The sequence below is a fragment of the Notothenia coriiceps genome, unplaced genomic scaffold, assembly GCF_000735185.1.
Source record: "Notothenia coriiceps isolate Sejong01 unplaced genomic scaffold, NC01 NC01_scaffold00033416, whole genome shotgun sequence".
Classification (NCBI taxonomy): domain Eukaryota; kingdom Metazoa; phylum Chordata; class Actinopteri; order Perciformes; family Nototheniidae; genus Notothenia; species Notothenia coriiceps.
In genome coordinates this window covers 77,872-94,706 of record NW_011366117.1, presented here as the reverse complement: position 1 = coordinate 94,706, position 16,835 = coordinate 77,872, and the positions used below count along the sequence as shown (strand labels likewise).

The 16,835-nt window shown below is 39.9% G+C and overlaps 2 protein-coding genes across 3 annotated transcripts in view; both read left to right on the top strand.

Moving 5' to 3' along the window:
• pdgfd (platelet derived growth factor d) overlaps nt 1-16,835 on the top strand; it is a 51,538-nt gene that overhangs the window by 17,023 nt on the left and 17,680 nt on the right. The window contains exons 2-3 of one of the 2 annotated variants that reach the window (XM_010789822.1): nt 6,355-6,544; nt 7,739-7,916. In XM_010789822.1, the coding sequence (XP_010788124.1) occupies nt 6,355-6,544; nt 7,739-7,916 (368 nt within the window). Of the gene's footprint in view, nt 1-6,333; nt 6,545-7,738; nt 7,917-16,835 lie in introns of both variants that reach the window. The other variant, XM_010789821.1, reaches the window with a different exon arrangement.
• On the top strand, nt 12,188-14,753 carry tmem53 (transmembrane protein 53). The gene is made up of 3 exons (XM_010789820.1): nt 12,188-12,435; nt 12,625-12,728; nt 13,341-14,753. The coding sequence occupies exons 1-3, from the start codon at nt 12,381-12,383 to the stop codon at nt 14,040-14,042; spliced, it is 861 nt and encodes a 286-aa protein (XP_010788122.1). The 5' UTR covers nt 12,188-12,380; the 3' UTR covers nt 14,043-14,753.

Genomic DNA, 16,835 nt, shown 5'->3' with positions numbered 1-16,835 from the left:
GGATTTAGCCAGAATAGCTGTTTCAAGTCATTGTGCTAAAGTTAGCCAACCATAAGCAGCAGTAGCCATATGGTGCATTCACACCATATGCAAAACAGTCTTTTGCGAGTCGCGATTAAAAAAGTGAATGCAAAGGCATGGAAAGCTAATCGTGTACCCAGAACACGTATGGCCCTTTTACAACATGCCCAGCAATGGTGCTTGTTTTGGTTGTTATCTCTAGGCATCTGCACCGAGATAAGCCCCGCCTCCTCTCTGGCGTATTTAGTTTGAGTGACACGAGTAAATACAAATCATGCCGCAGTCAAACAGGCGCGAGTAATGAGGTCAATCTTTACCCCGGTAGCACTGTTAGATTAATCGGACATATACGAGAGTGTTTCCAATCTTTTATCTAACTCTCTGCCAGAATGCAAACCAGCCTATTTCCTAAAATGTCAAACAGTGACAAGGTAAGATTGCTTGCATCTAAACTGATGTAGTTACTTAATTTCACCATTTTATAATACCTAAAAACAGGAATTCCCAATCCATGATGGTTTAAAACACCTTATTTTTAGACAGAATCTGGGAATGCCACCAACATCGAGAAGAGTAACATTGCATGTCTCTGGGGAGTTCTTCACAGCTGAGAGTGAATGTATTATGTCTGTCCTGTTAGGTAGTGTCTGGGCTTATGAGAATTCATTTTGAGAAGATAAAAGTCAAGCAGGAGATGTTAGACGGCATGGTGGATGTAGGAAATGGGGCTTCCTTGTTATAGGTAAAGTCCTGTGGGAGTGTGTCTCTGAGTGAGAATGTGTCATAAGCAAACTGTCACTCAAGATGCAATAGTTTGTTTCGGCACAGAAATGAGACTTGGATTTAAAAAAGTGAAGTTTAATATTAGGAGTGTTTGCACACCTGTGGCACTTTTAATTATGAGAGAAATATTAAGAATAATATCTCGTCTACATTATCAGATCTTTTCTCCTGAGTTCTTTGGTTTCTCTTCACTGGTTGCTGGGTGATTAGAGTCTGATTGGCACTTGGATCAGAAATAGATCTCAGAGCCATGAAGAACATCACACCCTGGTACTGGAGGTGGGAGAGACAAGTTTAATTTGTGAGAATGTACCCACATACATCCTGGCAGCCGTGCATCTATACAAATAAACCTTAAACTCACAAGACTCACACATCACACAGTCCCACAGCATCATTGTCACGGTTATTCAAGTGTCAGATCAGGAGTCTGAAGGCTTAATTGCCAGTGTGAGACATCGCGTGCGTGTGTGTTAAAATCTAGGCATGTGACTCAGGCTGTCAGTTATATTATTATCCTAAGAGACTGCAGAACTTTCTGTTCAGAACAGATCCGCGTTATTCGACTGGTTTAAAACAGGTTTTGTGGCTTAGATGGAAAACATTTGATATCCTTTTATGCTAAAATGGTTACAAAGGATTAAAAAAGACCATGAATCGATCAGGGAAAAGAAGGATCAAACATAGAGAATGAAATAAGTTGCAGCAGTACATTCATAAACAGTGGTATTGCGTTTTTCCAAAGATTTCTGATTATTCGTGCAGATGTGCCACCTACTACTTTTTTTTTATCCAAACAAATGAAATTATAATTGCATTTATTTAAAAAAACACTTAAGAAATACGTTGTAAAACACCAATGAGCCATTCAAAAATGCATCAAATTAGCTTGAGCTAGATTTTGTAAGACTTGTTTTTATCAATTTCCCATTGAAAGCACCAGATGCTGAGACCTCACACATCAGAGCAGCTGGGATAGTTACTTTTTGGAAAAACAATAGCAATTTAATTTAATGTTATAACATATCGTGTGTAACTGACAACATGAAGGGTTTTAAATAGAGATGAAAAAGAGAGAAGAAGTGATGGGTATAAAAAAAGAGACATATTTAATTAGATCCATATTTCAAAATGATTTACTGGAAGAACATGTCTTCCCAGAACAGTAATAACACCGTCTCATGAGCTCAGATATGTTATTCTCCCTGTTCCCACACTGCATTGAAATAGGTTGGACAGTATCACTTTCTTTATTTTGTATTAAATATAATTGGATCTGAATAAAGCCTGGCATAGGTTGAAGTGCTGACATGATGGTGTTCACATGTCTTAAAAAAGTATAGCATTCTTAGCCTTTTCTCCACTTACTGCCTTTTAGAGACATTTAAAACATAAATGTAAAAACTCCAAATATGTTTTTTATTTTGAAGATTTTCTTCAGTCAGTAATTGTCTTAAGTCTATAATCCACTGAAACTAGCTTCCCTGGTGAAGCACTGTCAGGCATGTACTGCTGCCATCTTCGCTGCTGTCTAATTCCTGGCCTTCAGCTGTGAAACACACATTTAGGTGACATGCACAGTTACTGTAGGGACATGCCACTGTTTTTCTTATTATTATGGTTGACTCTTCTGTATGCTTAAGATAATCTGCTGTATTGTGCGTAAAATTGGAAAAATGTAAAGAAAGCTTTTGAATGTTGCCCTTTTTAATCGATACAAATTTGAAAACCTTTATACACTCAAACAATAAGTCAGTTTAGTCTCTGTTTCAGTTCAAGTCAAATATAGGGCAGTAAAGAATCAAACAGAAAAAACGTAATGTGTCTCTTTCCAAACGGCACAGCATCTCCCACTGTGCCTCCAAAGTATGTGTTGGATTTGGGATTCTGCTCTAAACCTGATTCAATATCAGATTTTACCCAAAATAGTATCATTGCACTTGTTGGTATAATGAAAGCCGACACAAAGCTGTTGATTTCTCTGGAATGAAATTGTAATGGAGACATATTTTTTCCTCATTGAATCTATCATTCCCAGAAATGTGCCATGGTCTATGTCAATGCACACAACCCTGTGTTAATGTTTGAACTCATGTTAATTTGTTATGTTTTTTTATTTTCGAGAAGATTTGTAAAAAAGTTTAAGCCCACCTGCTGTTTTTATCCAATCAGCAAACCATTAGATGAAACCATTAATCATTATGCCACAAAACTTCCCAAGGACAAATAAATGAAAGAGGAGTTGGATGTGTCCCTCATCCAGCAGGAAATATTACATGTTTAGCGTCCATGACAAAACAATTAAATTGGCAAGAGCTAGGCCAACATAGGCAATCAAACCAAATTAAATGTGATGACCCGGGATGGTTGGAGTTTGGCTGTTAATCCACAGCTGGCTTCCACAAATTTACTGTAATAAAGAACTCTCTTATTCCACTGGAAATCACAATACATGCAACAAATGTTTAAAGACAAATGCAAAAGAGAAATGTGTCTATTGTTCCTTTGCTGCAGGTACACTTGTCATTAGAGAGGCTACAAGGGCAGAGATAGGAAACACTGAAACAAATTGATTCAAATGCAAGTGACAGCAATTATATATTCTCTTTTGGCTGTCCCAATCCAGGGAAATCGTTACAGAAGCAGTACAATTATAAATATCCTGCAATTTTAAAAGCAGGATTAGTATGAATTAATATGACCTTTTACTCAGTAGAACAATTATCTTATTGGCTCATTCACGAACACTCCACAACGAGTTAAAAGACAGTAGTGTAGAGAAGGGCAGCATAGTTCAAAATAAAAAGCCAAATTAATGGATGTGACATTTTAGAGGGGCAGAGATGAGTTTCGCTGTTTGTTTCTTTTTCTTACAATTTGAAGTTGTCTCACTCATTTCGCAGTGGCATGCTGGCACTGCTAATGTTCTCTGTTGTCCTGGAGAAGGTCAAAGGCATGTCTCATTTGATATGCATGGATTGAATTAGCCACTTCTGTTTGCCTGACATTAAAACATCTTTGCATTTCTGGGGAACACAAGGCAGAGGTTATTGATTTTGTGCAGGGAACATAACTGCTAACAACTGCTGCTTTCCTGTATTTTTTGAGGGAGTCCCAGATTTTCAACATTGAAACTAGGGGATTTGGACAGTTGTTGTAGCTATGCTATATCAGTCACAGTGGCACACTGTATAGATTCGAGATGAGATTGCAGTGGCTGCATGTGGGCTTTTATTTTTCAATAGTTGTGTGTGGAAACAATAGAGTCTGAATGTAAGAAGATGCAGTCACCTCAGACGCATGTGTGTGGGTGTCAACATGGCGTTATACACTTATATGTTACCCAAGATCTCAAATAAAGATGCATCTCTAACACTAAACATGCTTTTATAAGAAGTGCTATGCATATTTCTTAATATTCACATTGGGAAACAAACTCATACAATGTTGACTTCAGATAAATTATCCACCCACTCCATATACAGAGAATTGATAATGGTTACATAAATATGTGAACACAACATTTCCACAAATATGCAGGTACTATGCGACACTCAAGCTGACACACACACACACACACACACACACACACACACACACACACACACACACACAGACTGACCTTAGTGGGTTAAAGTTCCTGACACATAAGCTGAATGAACCTTCACACACAGGCTTCTGATCATCAGAGTGGGAGGATTCCTTTACAAATAAAGCCCACACTCACTCAGAAATGCACATGCATGCATTTTGACATTCTCACACAAGCATAAATGCTCATAGGTGAAAATACACACACTCTCTCACACACCCATTCTTACACAGACCCCCCTCCCTCTATCTCTCTCTCCCCACAAACAAACATAAACACACACTTAGGGACAGTGTTAATTGCTGGAATGACTGATGAGACAGAATTACTGACAGAAGCAAAGAGGAAGAAGGGGAGAGACGGGATAGGACCGGTGGAGGAATTAAGGGTTTGCAGTGAAGAGGTGGAGGAAAGGGCCAAAGCTTCATCATCATCTCCCAGGGGTGCAGGCTGAAGTGGCTTGATTATGCATTCAGCTCTTTTTGCAAAAACCACACACCTCTCAGAAAATACAGCCCTGTCAGCCTACTGCGGCACACAGCCTCACCTTCAACTATAACATGTGTTGTGTAATTCTAATGTACAGAAAGTAGGCAAAGGAAAATGTATATATTGATTATTAAATATAAAAACTGTTTATGAATTGAGTTGATCCATTATGATTTGACATCTGGTTGATTATGATGTTCATCATGACTAATGATAAAATATTGAACTTAAAACGTGACTTTAAAAAGGTTTATAGTTTATAGTAGCCAGTACAGCAATGCATCTCAAAACAGATGTTAGGTAGGAAGGTACAATACATGCTGTGTTTTGTGCACAGTAACAGCAAAGATACTCTGTGTCAGTACAGCAGTGCAATAAACTTGAGCACATAGGCAGACACTGTTATTTACACACACTTCTAAGCATCCTTAAACAAAGCACACCATGTTTTATGTGCTATGTTCCTTGTATAGTACATACTGTACCTTACACACTACAGTATATTCCCTTTGTTAAAGACTATGTATTACTTGACATGGTTATTGGGCACCAGAGAATTATTCCTCAAGGTTTTAGTTAATCCTTAATTCCTATTTAAACGGTATGTTGGTCCATGACCAGATTTCCTCTCATATTTGCTGTCGATATTCTTGATCATCATAAAATGAATCTGACCATACTCGTTGACACCTTGACCTTTTCACTAGTACCCCAGTCAGGACAAATGTTCTACTTGTACACAAGAGGTATCAAAATCAAATGTGTGATAAGTTCAGACTTGTTAGACACAGTTACACAAAAACACAAACAAACACTCTTAAAAAACACAACAATACAAAATCAATGATAATTTCAAATATAACTCCCTTTCCTAGAATCAAGAAAGTTTTATTTATTTTGTCAGCTATCAAATATAACTATTTCTACAAACCGTGCTAGAATGGACTAGAATGGTAAAGGAATAGCTCATCCCTTTGCTCTCTCTAAAGATTGAAGAAAAAAAGCCAAGAACCATTCATAAAGTTTTGAATGAACACATTATATTTTGTTTGTCTTATCAGTACATAACATCAAACTGATGTTTAATGAGGATCTGTTTACCTTCTGACGGAGCCAGGTTTGGCGTTTCCAGTCTCACAGTTAAGCTAAAAGGAATTATGGCTGTAAGTTCATATTGAGGGGACATACCGTATCTAAGAGCTGTATCAACCTCTTATTTAAATCTGAAAAGGGAATGTAAATAGGCATGTTTGCACAACTATTTAGTTAGGTGTGTCTTTATACATCAGGCAGGAAACTCTAGAAGTGCCTGAGGAAATGTGCTGTCTGTGTTTTTGTCTCTCTTATCGATACGTTTATTCTTGTTTTTGCCCGTAGCATTCTAATTTGCTTGAATTGCTTTTACTTAGAATTGGACTAACTAACTGATAAGTTGTAACCACTAACAGACAGCAATCGCCTCACCACAGACTTTTACCGCAAAGAGGAAAACATCACAGTGACGCCGGTGAGAGGAGCCATCTACAGCCCACGCTACCCCAACGCTTACCCCCGCAATCTGCTGTTGTCATGGAAACTGCTGTCCCCACCTGGGAGCCGCATACACCTGGAGTTCGACGGACACTTCGGACTGGAGGAGGCTGAGAATGAGGTCTGCAGGTAAGACACAGGATGGAGGGAGGGATGATCTCAGTAGATTCGAGCTTAGTAGCAAAACAGACAGAATGAGACACGGACAATACCTGAGTGGAAGTTAGAAGGATACAGGTACTAAAGAAGAGCAAGTATTGATGAATTACAAGCTGCTGTAAAGGAGGAAAGTCAGATGAAAGTAACTAATGATCCAGAGTGTGAGTAAAGATATGATGGATTGGACTGTTTGGAAGATAACAGGAAAAGTTTATGGAGCAGAAATCTCGAGTTGAAAGGCTGTACAACAACAACAGCAACATCAATAAAATATGTAAAAATGATCTGATGATGTATTCACATTAGTGCACCAGCTAAGGATGTAAGGGGAACTAATATAATGAAGGTGTTGGGAATGGATGGATAGTTGAAGTTTGCTTTCTTGGCAGGAAGAAGTTTGTCCTTGAGGTTTGAGGGTAGGAAATAGACTTTTTAATCCCCATATGCAACTCAGCCTTCTTTGTAAGCACTTTGCTGAAAAGACAATAGGGAGCAGCAGGGGGGAGAATTTGGAAAGGGTTAGCCTTACCCGGTTTTTGAAATCTTGTGTGTGCGTGTGCGTGTGTGTGTGTGTGTGTGTGTGTGTGTGTGTGTGTGTGTGTGTGTGTGTGTGTGTGTGTGTGTGTGTGTGTGTGTGTGTGTGTGTGTGTGTGTGTGTGTGTGTGTGTGTTGCACTAATTGACTGTAGCATTGATTGCTGGAAAGTTTTTCTCACAACCTTTCCTACAAAAGGATTGTTGTCCTGAAGTTTGGCAAGGTGGCTTTTAGTGATTTAACATTTTGATTACCATAGTTGAAGTATCAAAGACAGTACAATCAACATCAATTGTGCTTAGCAGTGTCAGAATGAGCTGAACGCAATAACTTTGAGGGAAATTAGTTTAACAAAGTGGGTCTTATTTCGTAGTGCATATTTTTGTTTTTCTAATGTCCACTGAATTCCTAAATGTCACAGTATTTTATTTTCCAAAAGGATAAAAGGTACAAAAATAAGCCCCCTGTTTATAAGCCAATTAATTTCCCTCAATGTTAATTCCTTTATTGGTGAAGACACCTTCATGTTTAACCTTTTCTTTTTGTTGCGATGTGACATTTTCATCATCCATCTTTTGCTCTTCCCTGCCACACATTCATCTTCTTCTCCATCACCATCTTTCGCTCCAGGTATGACTTTGTTGAAGTGGAGGACCAATCAGAGACCAGCACTATAATTTGGGGTCGCTGGTGTGGACAGAAGGCACCGCCTACTCTCAACTCCAAAACCAACATGCTCAGAGTCACCTTCAAGTCTGACGATTACTTTGTTGCAAAGCCGGGATTCAAAGTCTTCTACTCCCTGCTGGTGAGAGCACTTTATCACACACACACACACACACACACACACACACACACACACACACACACACACACACACACACACACACACACACACACACACACACACACACACACACACACACACACAATGATTTGTTGCATGGGACACAGCTTAAAGGTTTTATTATTATTTTTGTCACATCGGGTTCAGCCCAAGTACCACTGCAATGCTTGAGGTAAAGTACTGAGATGGGATCATGGGAGCAGATATGTCGATGGGAGAGGAGGAAGGGGGAGAGGGAGGATCTAGTTACACTGTCAGTGTAATGCCAAAATGCATTAGCCAACTGTTCTTTTCTCACACGTCCACTCGACAGTAGAGGAGAGATGCAGTGATAGGGGAAACAGGGGAGGAGGGGGGGTGACGATGAGAAAGTGTTCGCTTAAAGGCTGTCAAACAAACGGATAAGGAGATTAACTTTGTCATTCTGTCAGGGAGAGAAAAGAAGAAAGAGAGGGACTCTGATTTGAAGATGTTCTCCCACTTTATAATGGGGAGGGAAAGAGCAGCTGTTGTAATGTTCTCCGGTTTTCTCCTTTAGTGCAGAGGAGAGAGAACGGAAGAGACATATGCGGCTTTCACACCAGCGCTTTTCCCTTTCTAGCTCCGAGCTAGAGCTTTTCTGGTTCAGCTCCGGTTTCCCTTTTCTGCTCCCGCTCTGTTCACACCGCCCAGAGCCCGACTGGTGTGGTGCAGCCGCTGCTGCGTCATGACGTCACCGTTTACATCGCTGATTTGCTCCCCAACGGCGCTCACAACAACGGGGGACTGCGTCGGGTCGATGATCGTGTTGCTTTTAATCACACGAAGTCAGATTAAATAAAATAACGACTTCTCCAAGCTTATACTTTTCTCCAGAGTGCCGTGGTTCATTGTTTATTAATGTGTTTCAGCGGCATTTACCGACCGCTGCAGTGCTGGCTGCTATTCCACGGGAGTTTATTCTCCCGTTAGCTCACACTGCAGCGGCCGCTCTAAAGTATTCACTGTCTGACTGTCACACAAGCAGCTGGTACATATCCCCAATTCCCCTTAAGTATGTGTGTCAGTCTGAATTGACGCTGTTTGGCATCACAACGCTGTTATTAAAGTGTCTCTGGTATAAAATGGGTAGCAACCAAAGGTAAACTGACTACTTGCTATGGCATAAGCCGTTTTCTACAGGCACATTTTACCGGCGTATTTTTCATTATGATTCTACTTGTGATAGTCGGACACGACAACCTGTGCAGCCCATGTATTGATTCCATCTGATAGCTGCTATAATACAAAACAAAACGTCTGCCTGCTCTCCACAATGATCAATAACAGCAAACAGATGGTCAAAGTAAGGTGCAAATAAACAGAATCACACGAAGCCTGGTTAGTGTTGCCTGACTTTATAAAGNCATTCCACAAAGTAAGTTTATATTACTCTAGTGGCTTGAAGGTCAATTTTTAGGGGTTTATGTGATCTCCACAACAACAATTCTTTAGAGTATGACGATACTGAACATGCATGTTGAACCCTCCCTCTCCTCGAGGAGAGCAATAGGTACTTCCATAGTAGTGTCAGTTCAGTCCAAGTACAACTCCTCCACTCGAGCAGAAAAGTGTGGTGTAATACCTTTGTGGACACTCTTCTTCTTGTTCACTTGTCTTACATTTGTCTCCTCGGTCGAAATTATGGTGTCTTTATAAAAACCTTATAATTGACTTCCTGATATAGACGTACACAAAGAGACCAGGAACGACAAGGTGAGTCTCAGAGGTGTACCGTCATCCTCATTGCTAGCACGTCCAAAGGAATTACTCTCCGACAATCTACCTCAAATTCGGTAGTCGATAAGGTTGTCTCTACACGTCAACCTCCTCTACCGACGGTCGCAACGACTGTCCTCCCACCTCCACCCTCTCCTCAAAAAGTAGAGTGTCCGACGTCGAGTTCCGACTAACACAACAGACTCACCTTCCAATCTTCATTGTCCCACCTCCCACCTCCCACTCGTCCACCAGACCGTCCACTATTGACAACGACACTCCGAACTTCGACCTAATTCTTCCTGACATTGTCTCCTCGTCCTTGACTAAGTCTCCTTCTGTTAAAGTCACCACTCTATGTATCTAGTTACCTTTCAATTTGAAATAGAGTGATTATGATTGAAAATTGTGATTTATGAATAAGAATTGTGATTTATGAATTTGAATAAATGATTATGAATTTGGTTTGTGAACTTCGATCTAGGAGATACAATGAATCTGTCTATGTCAGGTCACGGTGAAGCATTAATGACTGAATGGAAGTTGTTTTATATGATTTGATATTTTTATATATTTTTAGTATTTTATTGTTGTATTAATTGGAACTTGTGTCGTCATATGGGGATTAAGACAGTAGAGAATATTTATTGAACGTTTTAAGTAATATTTATGACACATTTTTGATTTCTGGATTATTTGTGCGATAACTGTAGAAAATGTGACTATTTTAAGGAAGAACCAGTCTACATTTAACTTTTAGCCCTTAGTGCAAAATAAGTAGATAACGACACGTTGTTACACTACGAGATCTACCAGGAGCTGCTTCAGGGCCCTGAGGACAACTCCTTCTACAACAGTTCTGTTCCAGAGATGCTTCCTCCTCCTCCTCCTCCTCCTCCTCCTCCTCCACATCCTGCACCTTCACCACCCCTCCTGCTCATCGCCACCACCCCATCTCAGCAACCACCACCAGTTTCTCCTGCAGCCTCTATAAGGAAACCTGCACAGATGTTATCCTACTGCCATGGTTTGATCTAAGTGGAACAGCAAGGACCAGAGAAACACTGATAGATATGATCTTTGAGTAAACATGGAAAAAGATATCTGTTTAAAAATAGCATACCTGCGCAGATTAAAGCTGGCTCTCTGTTTACATTCTGTTCACTTCTTCTTCTCACAGGTGTTTCCATACGTTGTGTGAAAGACTGAGCTCACACTCCTCAACATGAACCTGACTGATTGTGATGATGCCTTTATGAAACAGAAAGAGCTCCTCTTCCTCCCACTTGTACGTACAGTATAGCAGTATGAGATATGAGGTATGGGATTTTTGATGGAAGTTTGCTGATGAATGCTATTTTAATGCAACACCTTTTCTTTGTGTTTTCTCCAGGCCTTGTTGGACTTCCAGATCCAGAGATGCTTCCTCCTCCTTATCATGCACGTTCACCACCCCTCCTGCTCATCGCCAGAACTAAAAATGCCTCTCCCTATCTCAGCAACCACCAGCACTTTCTACGCAAGCCGATTGATTGAAGTCCAAAGATTGCAGAGACGCTCCACCCGAGACTTCAGTGCCTTTCTTTTCCAACAACGCCCCCTAAAACGACGTCCAATGTGCTCTTTTACTGTGTACTAAGCCTCTGCACTGTTTTACATAAATGTTTCATTATCTGCATCAATCAGATCATGTGTCTCTAACTATCTAACAAGTCATTTTATCTGCATTTATAATTGTTAGTAAGTGTCCTTAATAAACGGTTTTGAGTTATTTAATTTGTATCTCTTATTAATACTTACTTGAATTACAAATCCTATGGTTAGTTTGTGTAGAGAACAGTGCTCTCCTGACAGTAGCCTATAGTGTTTGTGTGTTTATTCATGTTACAAACTAGATATTTAAAATTCCCTATAGCTCCTTAGTAAATGTATCCATCCAGTGATTTGATATGACACTATTTTGGAAAAGTGACAAATGATTTTGTTTCTTGTGAATATATTGAAACAACTGATCACCCTTTCTTCCATATGCACTCTATAGCTTTATGGCTGGATATCATGACTTGCTTTTCCCAAAGAGTCATGATTTGCTATGAAACGATCCTTTGTGCACAGCACTTGAAGCACATTTGGCTGATAATATACTGTGTACATCATATTATTCTGAAATGGTAGTTGTGAATAATTAGTCATTGTTGTACTTTAAGTACATTTTGATCAAAATGTACTTAAAGTCCTACAAAAAGTACAAGCATCTGCTTGTACTTTTTTACTTTAACTTAAGTTAAGTTGAAATCAGGACTTATAATAGAGTATTTAAAGGTCATATTAGTTGTACTTTTTAAGTAAAATATCTCAGTACTTCTTCCAACACTGTTTTTTCCTGTCTTTAGCCTGTTCTGATTTGTTGGTGAACTACTGTATCTGGAAGCCATGTTGTTTTGAAGCGTATACAGAGGTGGCGCTATTGCAATGTTAGCTGAATGCCATCCAACCTTTTACTGCACAAAGAAGAAGAAATGGGGCCGTTTAATAATCACAGTCCAGCAACCTGTCTGCTGCAGTGTGTCTAATTTATTACACGCTGTCTTCGCTATCTGTAGCTTTTTTTTATCAGCCATTTTACAATAACCAAATGAACCGCCCGTTACCGTTAGAGAACAACAGTTGATACTTTGTCATACAGAAATGGCAGACGATGAAATAGATTACAATATCGTGTTTCCAGATGCGGCGACATCAGGTGAGCATCATTTCATTGTACTGTGCGTTCATGCCTCAGTTAGCTTAGCGTACATGCTAACTTTTGTCTTACAAGGAAGGCGTAATACATCGAATTATGTTCGGCTGTTAGCTTAGCTTGGTAGCTTCCTTTAGCGCTGCTAGCTGTGGCAGCTTTTCGTGATTTTTATCGTCTTTTTTTCTATTTCAGAGAGATACTGGCAGGGGACAAAGGAGCCAGTTGTGATTCTGTTGGGCTGGGCTGGCTGCAAAGACAAACACCTCTGCAAATACAGCTCCATCTACAATGAACAGGTGAAAACTAGATAAGATGATACTATATCGGAGGTGGGAGAAGTACTCAGATCTTGTACTTAAAGGGGTCCTATCATCCAAAATGCACTTTTGTACAAGTAGAAATACCAGAGTAAAATGAGTACTCAGTTACAAGTAAAAGTCCTGCATTGTTTATGTTACTCAAGTAAAAGTAGAAAAGTATTAGCATCAAAATACTTAAAGTACCAAAAGGGAAAGTACTCATTTTGCACATTTCAGAATTATATATATCATGTGTTTATCAAAGCTGTTAAAGGTGGAGCATGTTTTAATTACTTTGTATGCTGCAGGGTAGCTTGTGAATTTACTCCTAGTGTAACTGAAGGTATACAATAAATATAGTGGAGTAAAAGTACACAATTTACCAATGAATTGTAGTGAAGTAGAAGTACAAAGTAGCAAAACATTGAAATACTAAAGTTAAGTCCCTCAAATGTGTACACAACTACAGTACTTGAGGTGATCTACTTGTTTGCTTTACACCACTGTACCAAATGCATTTTTATATACTGTTTTTATACATTGAAAAACATTGTCGTATTGTAGAAGCAGTAAAACCTAATATATTATTTATTTTTTTATTTTCTTTAGGGATGTGTCACCATCCGCTACACGGCCCCCCTGAAAACGGTCTTCATCTCAGAGTCGTTTGGCTACAAGGAGCTGAGCAGCACGGCCCTCAAGTTGCTGGAGATCCTCTATGATTATGAGGTGGAAAACAGTCCTATTTTCTTTCACATATTCAGTAACGGTGGCTTCATGCTCTATCGTTACATCATAGATTTTTTGCACAATGAAAAACAGTTCAGTTCATTGCGTGTGATTGGGGCCTTAGTGGACAGTGCCCCAGGTAGTGGGAATATTCGCGGGGCCCTGCGTGCACTGGCGGCCACTCTGGGACCCAAAATAACACCCGTATTAAGGTACGCCCTCTTAGCCCTTTTCGCAGTGACTGTTTTTCTTTTGCGAGTCGTTCTGTACCCGTTGACCAAGTACATCCACAAGAACCACTACGACGCGGTGCAGGAGAAGCCGCCAGCCTGGCCTCATTTCTACCTGTACTCCAGAGCTGACCAGGTGATCCGGCACAAGGACATCGAGGTGTTCGTGGAGACCCTAAAGCGGAAAGGGGTCCCCGTGGACAGTTTTGATTTTGTTTCCAGTCCCCATGTCGGTCATTTGCGTGAATTTCCTGAGCAATATGCACTTAAGTGCCGTGATTTCCTGGTTGCTTGCATGAAGGAATTGGAGGGGACTGACAAACAGAAGAGACAGAGGATTCCAGATAAATAAAACTTAGGAGATAAGATTTCGCTTACCCTCTGTTAATCACAAAACTTTTTTTTTGTAGTGGTCTGAAAAATCAGTTAAAATGATGCGGGAGGTTTTTTGCAAAACGGCTTGAATTTGAACAGAACATCTTGCAGGTTTTTCCGTCTTCGGGCACATAATTGGAAAATTCCACTGATTTGGTCTAGGTTTACTGATCCATGTCTAGAAACAACGTCAGCCGTATATAACATTATAATAATAATAATAATAACTGGAACAAAGACCTAATTCTGCCTACTCAAATTCTTGCAAAATTCATAACACTTGTGAATAACAATACAAGCAATTGCTTTACACTGTAAATCTCTTCGGATGATTGAAATGGTATTTAATATTGCTGTGAAATGTGATGCATTGTATATTAGAAGTAGTGAGTCTAAAACTCTATTCATAACATTTGCAATGTGTTTATGGTTGTAATCTAACAAGTGTCATTGAAATAAGATCACAAGGGCGCTATGATGAAGGCAACAGTAAGAAATTAATGTTTTTTTATAAAATAAAAAAGTCTAATTTGTTGCCTTAATCAGCAAATGCCTTTTGTCCAGAAATGGTAGAATACTCAGCTCTAATATGTTATGGAAAAGGTGATTGACGATGAATGTATATGTTCAGCACAGCTACTGTTTTTTTAATTAACGGATGTGCCTTCAATAAACTAGAATGCTCATAGAAAATTTCTCAGCCTATTTCTTTATAATTGTTGCAATCCAAATGCTTTGTATTGGGCAGTTTTTGGCACATACATTGGGGCAAAAAAATATTTAGTCAGCCACCAATTGTGCAAGTTCACCCACTTAAAAAGATGAGAGGCCTATAATTTTCATCCTAGGTATACCTCAACTATGAGAGACAAAATGAGAAAAAAAAGATCCAGAAAATCACATTGTCTGATTTTGCAAATTATGGTGGAAAATAAGTATTTGGTCATCTACAAACAAACAAGATTTCTGGCTCTCACAGACCTGTAACTTCTTCTTTAAGAGCCTCCTCTGTCCTCCACTTGTTAACTGTATTAATGGCACCTGTTTGAACTCGTTATCAGTATAAAAGACACCTGTCCACAACCTCAAACAGTCACACTCCAAACTCCACTATGGCCAAGACCAAAGAGCTGTCAAAGGACACCAGAAACAAAATTGTATACCTGCACCAGGCTGGGAAGACTGAATCTGCAATAGGTAAGAAGCTTGGTGTGAAGAAATCAACTGTGGGAGCAATTATTAGAAAATGGAAGACATACAAGACCACTGATAATCTCCCTCGATCTGGGGCTCCACGCAAGATCTCACCCCGTGGGGTCAAAATGATCACAAGAACGGTGAGCAGAAATCCCAGAACCACACGGGGGGACCTAGTCAATGACCTGCAGAGAGCTGGAACCAAAGTAACAAAGGCTAGCATCAGTAACACACTACGCCGCCAGGGACTCAAATCCTGTAGTGCCAGACGTGTCCCCCTGCTTAAGCCAGTACATGTCCAGGCCCGTCTGAAGTTTGCTAGAGAGCATTTAGATGATCCAGAAGAGGATTGGGAGAATGTCATATGGTCAGATGAAACCAAAATAGAACTTTTTGGTAAAAACTCAACTAGACGTGTTTGGAGGAGAAAGAATGCTGAGTTGCATCCAGAGAACACCATACCTACTGTGAAACACGGGGGTGGAAACATCATGCTTTGGGGCTGTTTTTTTGCAAAGGGACCAGGACGACTGATCCGTGTAAAGGAAAGAATGAATGGGGCCATGTATCGTGAGATTTTGAGTGACAACCTCCTTCCATCAGCAAGGGCATGTAAATAGAGTAAAAAACCTTGGTTAAAGATGGGTGTTGGGAGTACTGTTCGGTGGACAATATTAATTCAAGTTTCAAATTCTTTTAGCTTGCATTTACCTACTCGTTTCCAAATTGAGAGTAGTCCCTTACAACTAAATGACATTAACTGTGGTGTAGACATTTGGGCTGAATACAAGTCCCACTATGGTCCGTTGACTAATCGGCGCCTTACGTGTAAAAGCAAGGGCGGAGTGCGTTAATCAATAAAAAATACTAGCTGACCCCACAAAAAAAAAAAAAAAAAAAAAAAAAAAAAAAAAAAAAAAAAAAAGGAATTAAATTGGTATGCGTTACGATAATGTGTGAGTTGAGAACTAAAAAGCTACCTTAGTAACTTGACTGCTGGACGTAACTTTAGTACATGTCACCCCGTTTTCATAAAAAATCAGTCGGTGGTTAACCACGTTCAAGCGAGGGGAATTTTCTACCTCTCTCGGACATTAAAAGTAAGGCTCCAATGGAGTTATACCTCGTTTACTCTTTTCTTTTTTTTAAGGCTTTAGTGTAACGAAGACTTAAATATTCTGGAAATACAACGTTAATACCACCTTTTATTCATAAACCGTTATTGTTTTAGTGCGAGTAGAAACACGATATATGGGAAACAACCGTTACTGTCTCCAGTTTGCGAAAAGACATTCAGAAGTGTCCACCAAAAGTGTGTGACGAACCGACCCATAACAACCCCCCCGGGTTAGGAAGGTACGTCTAGAGGAGAATCTCGGTCACTATAAAAACCCCGACCAGGACGCCGTGTGTCTGAAAGTTGAGGGAGGTTCTAAAAGATACCCAACCTAGCCCTCTGACCCGATCCCGGTGAGGTACCTGGACTTTACAAGAATACTTCCAGTGAGGAAGCGAACCGTGGCCCCGCCACACAAACCCCTAGTACGATAAGTACACTTCCTGGGTCCGGTTC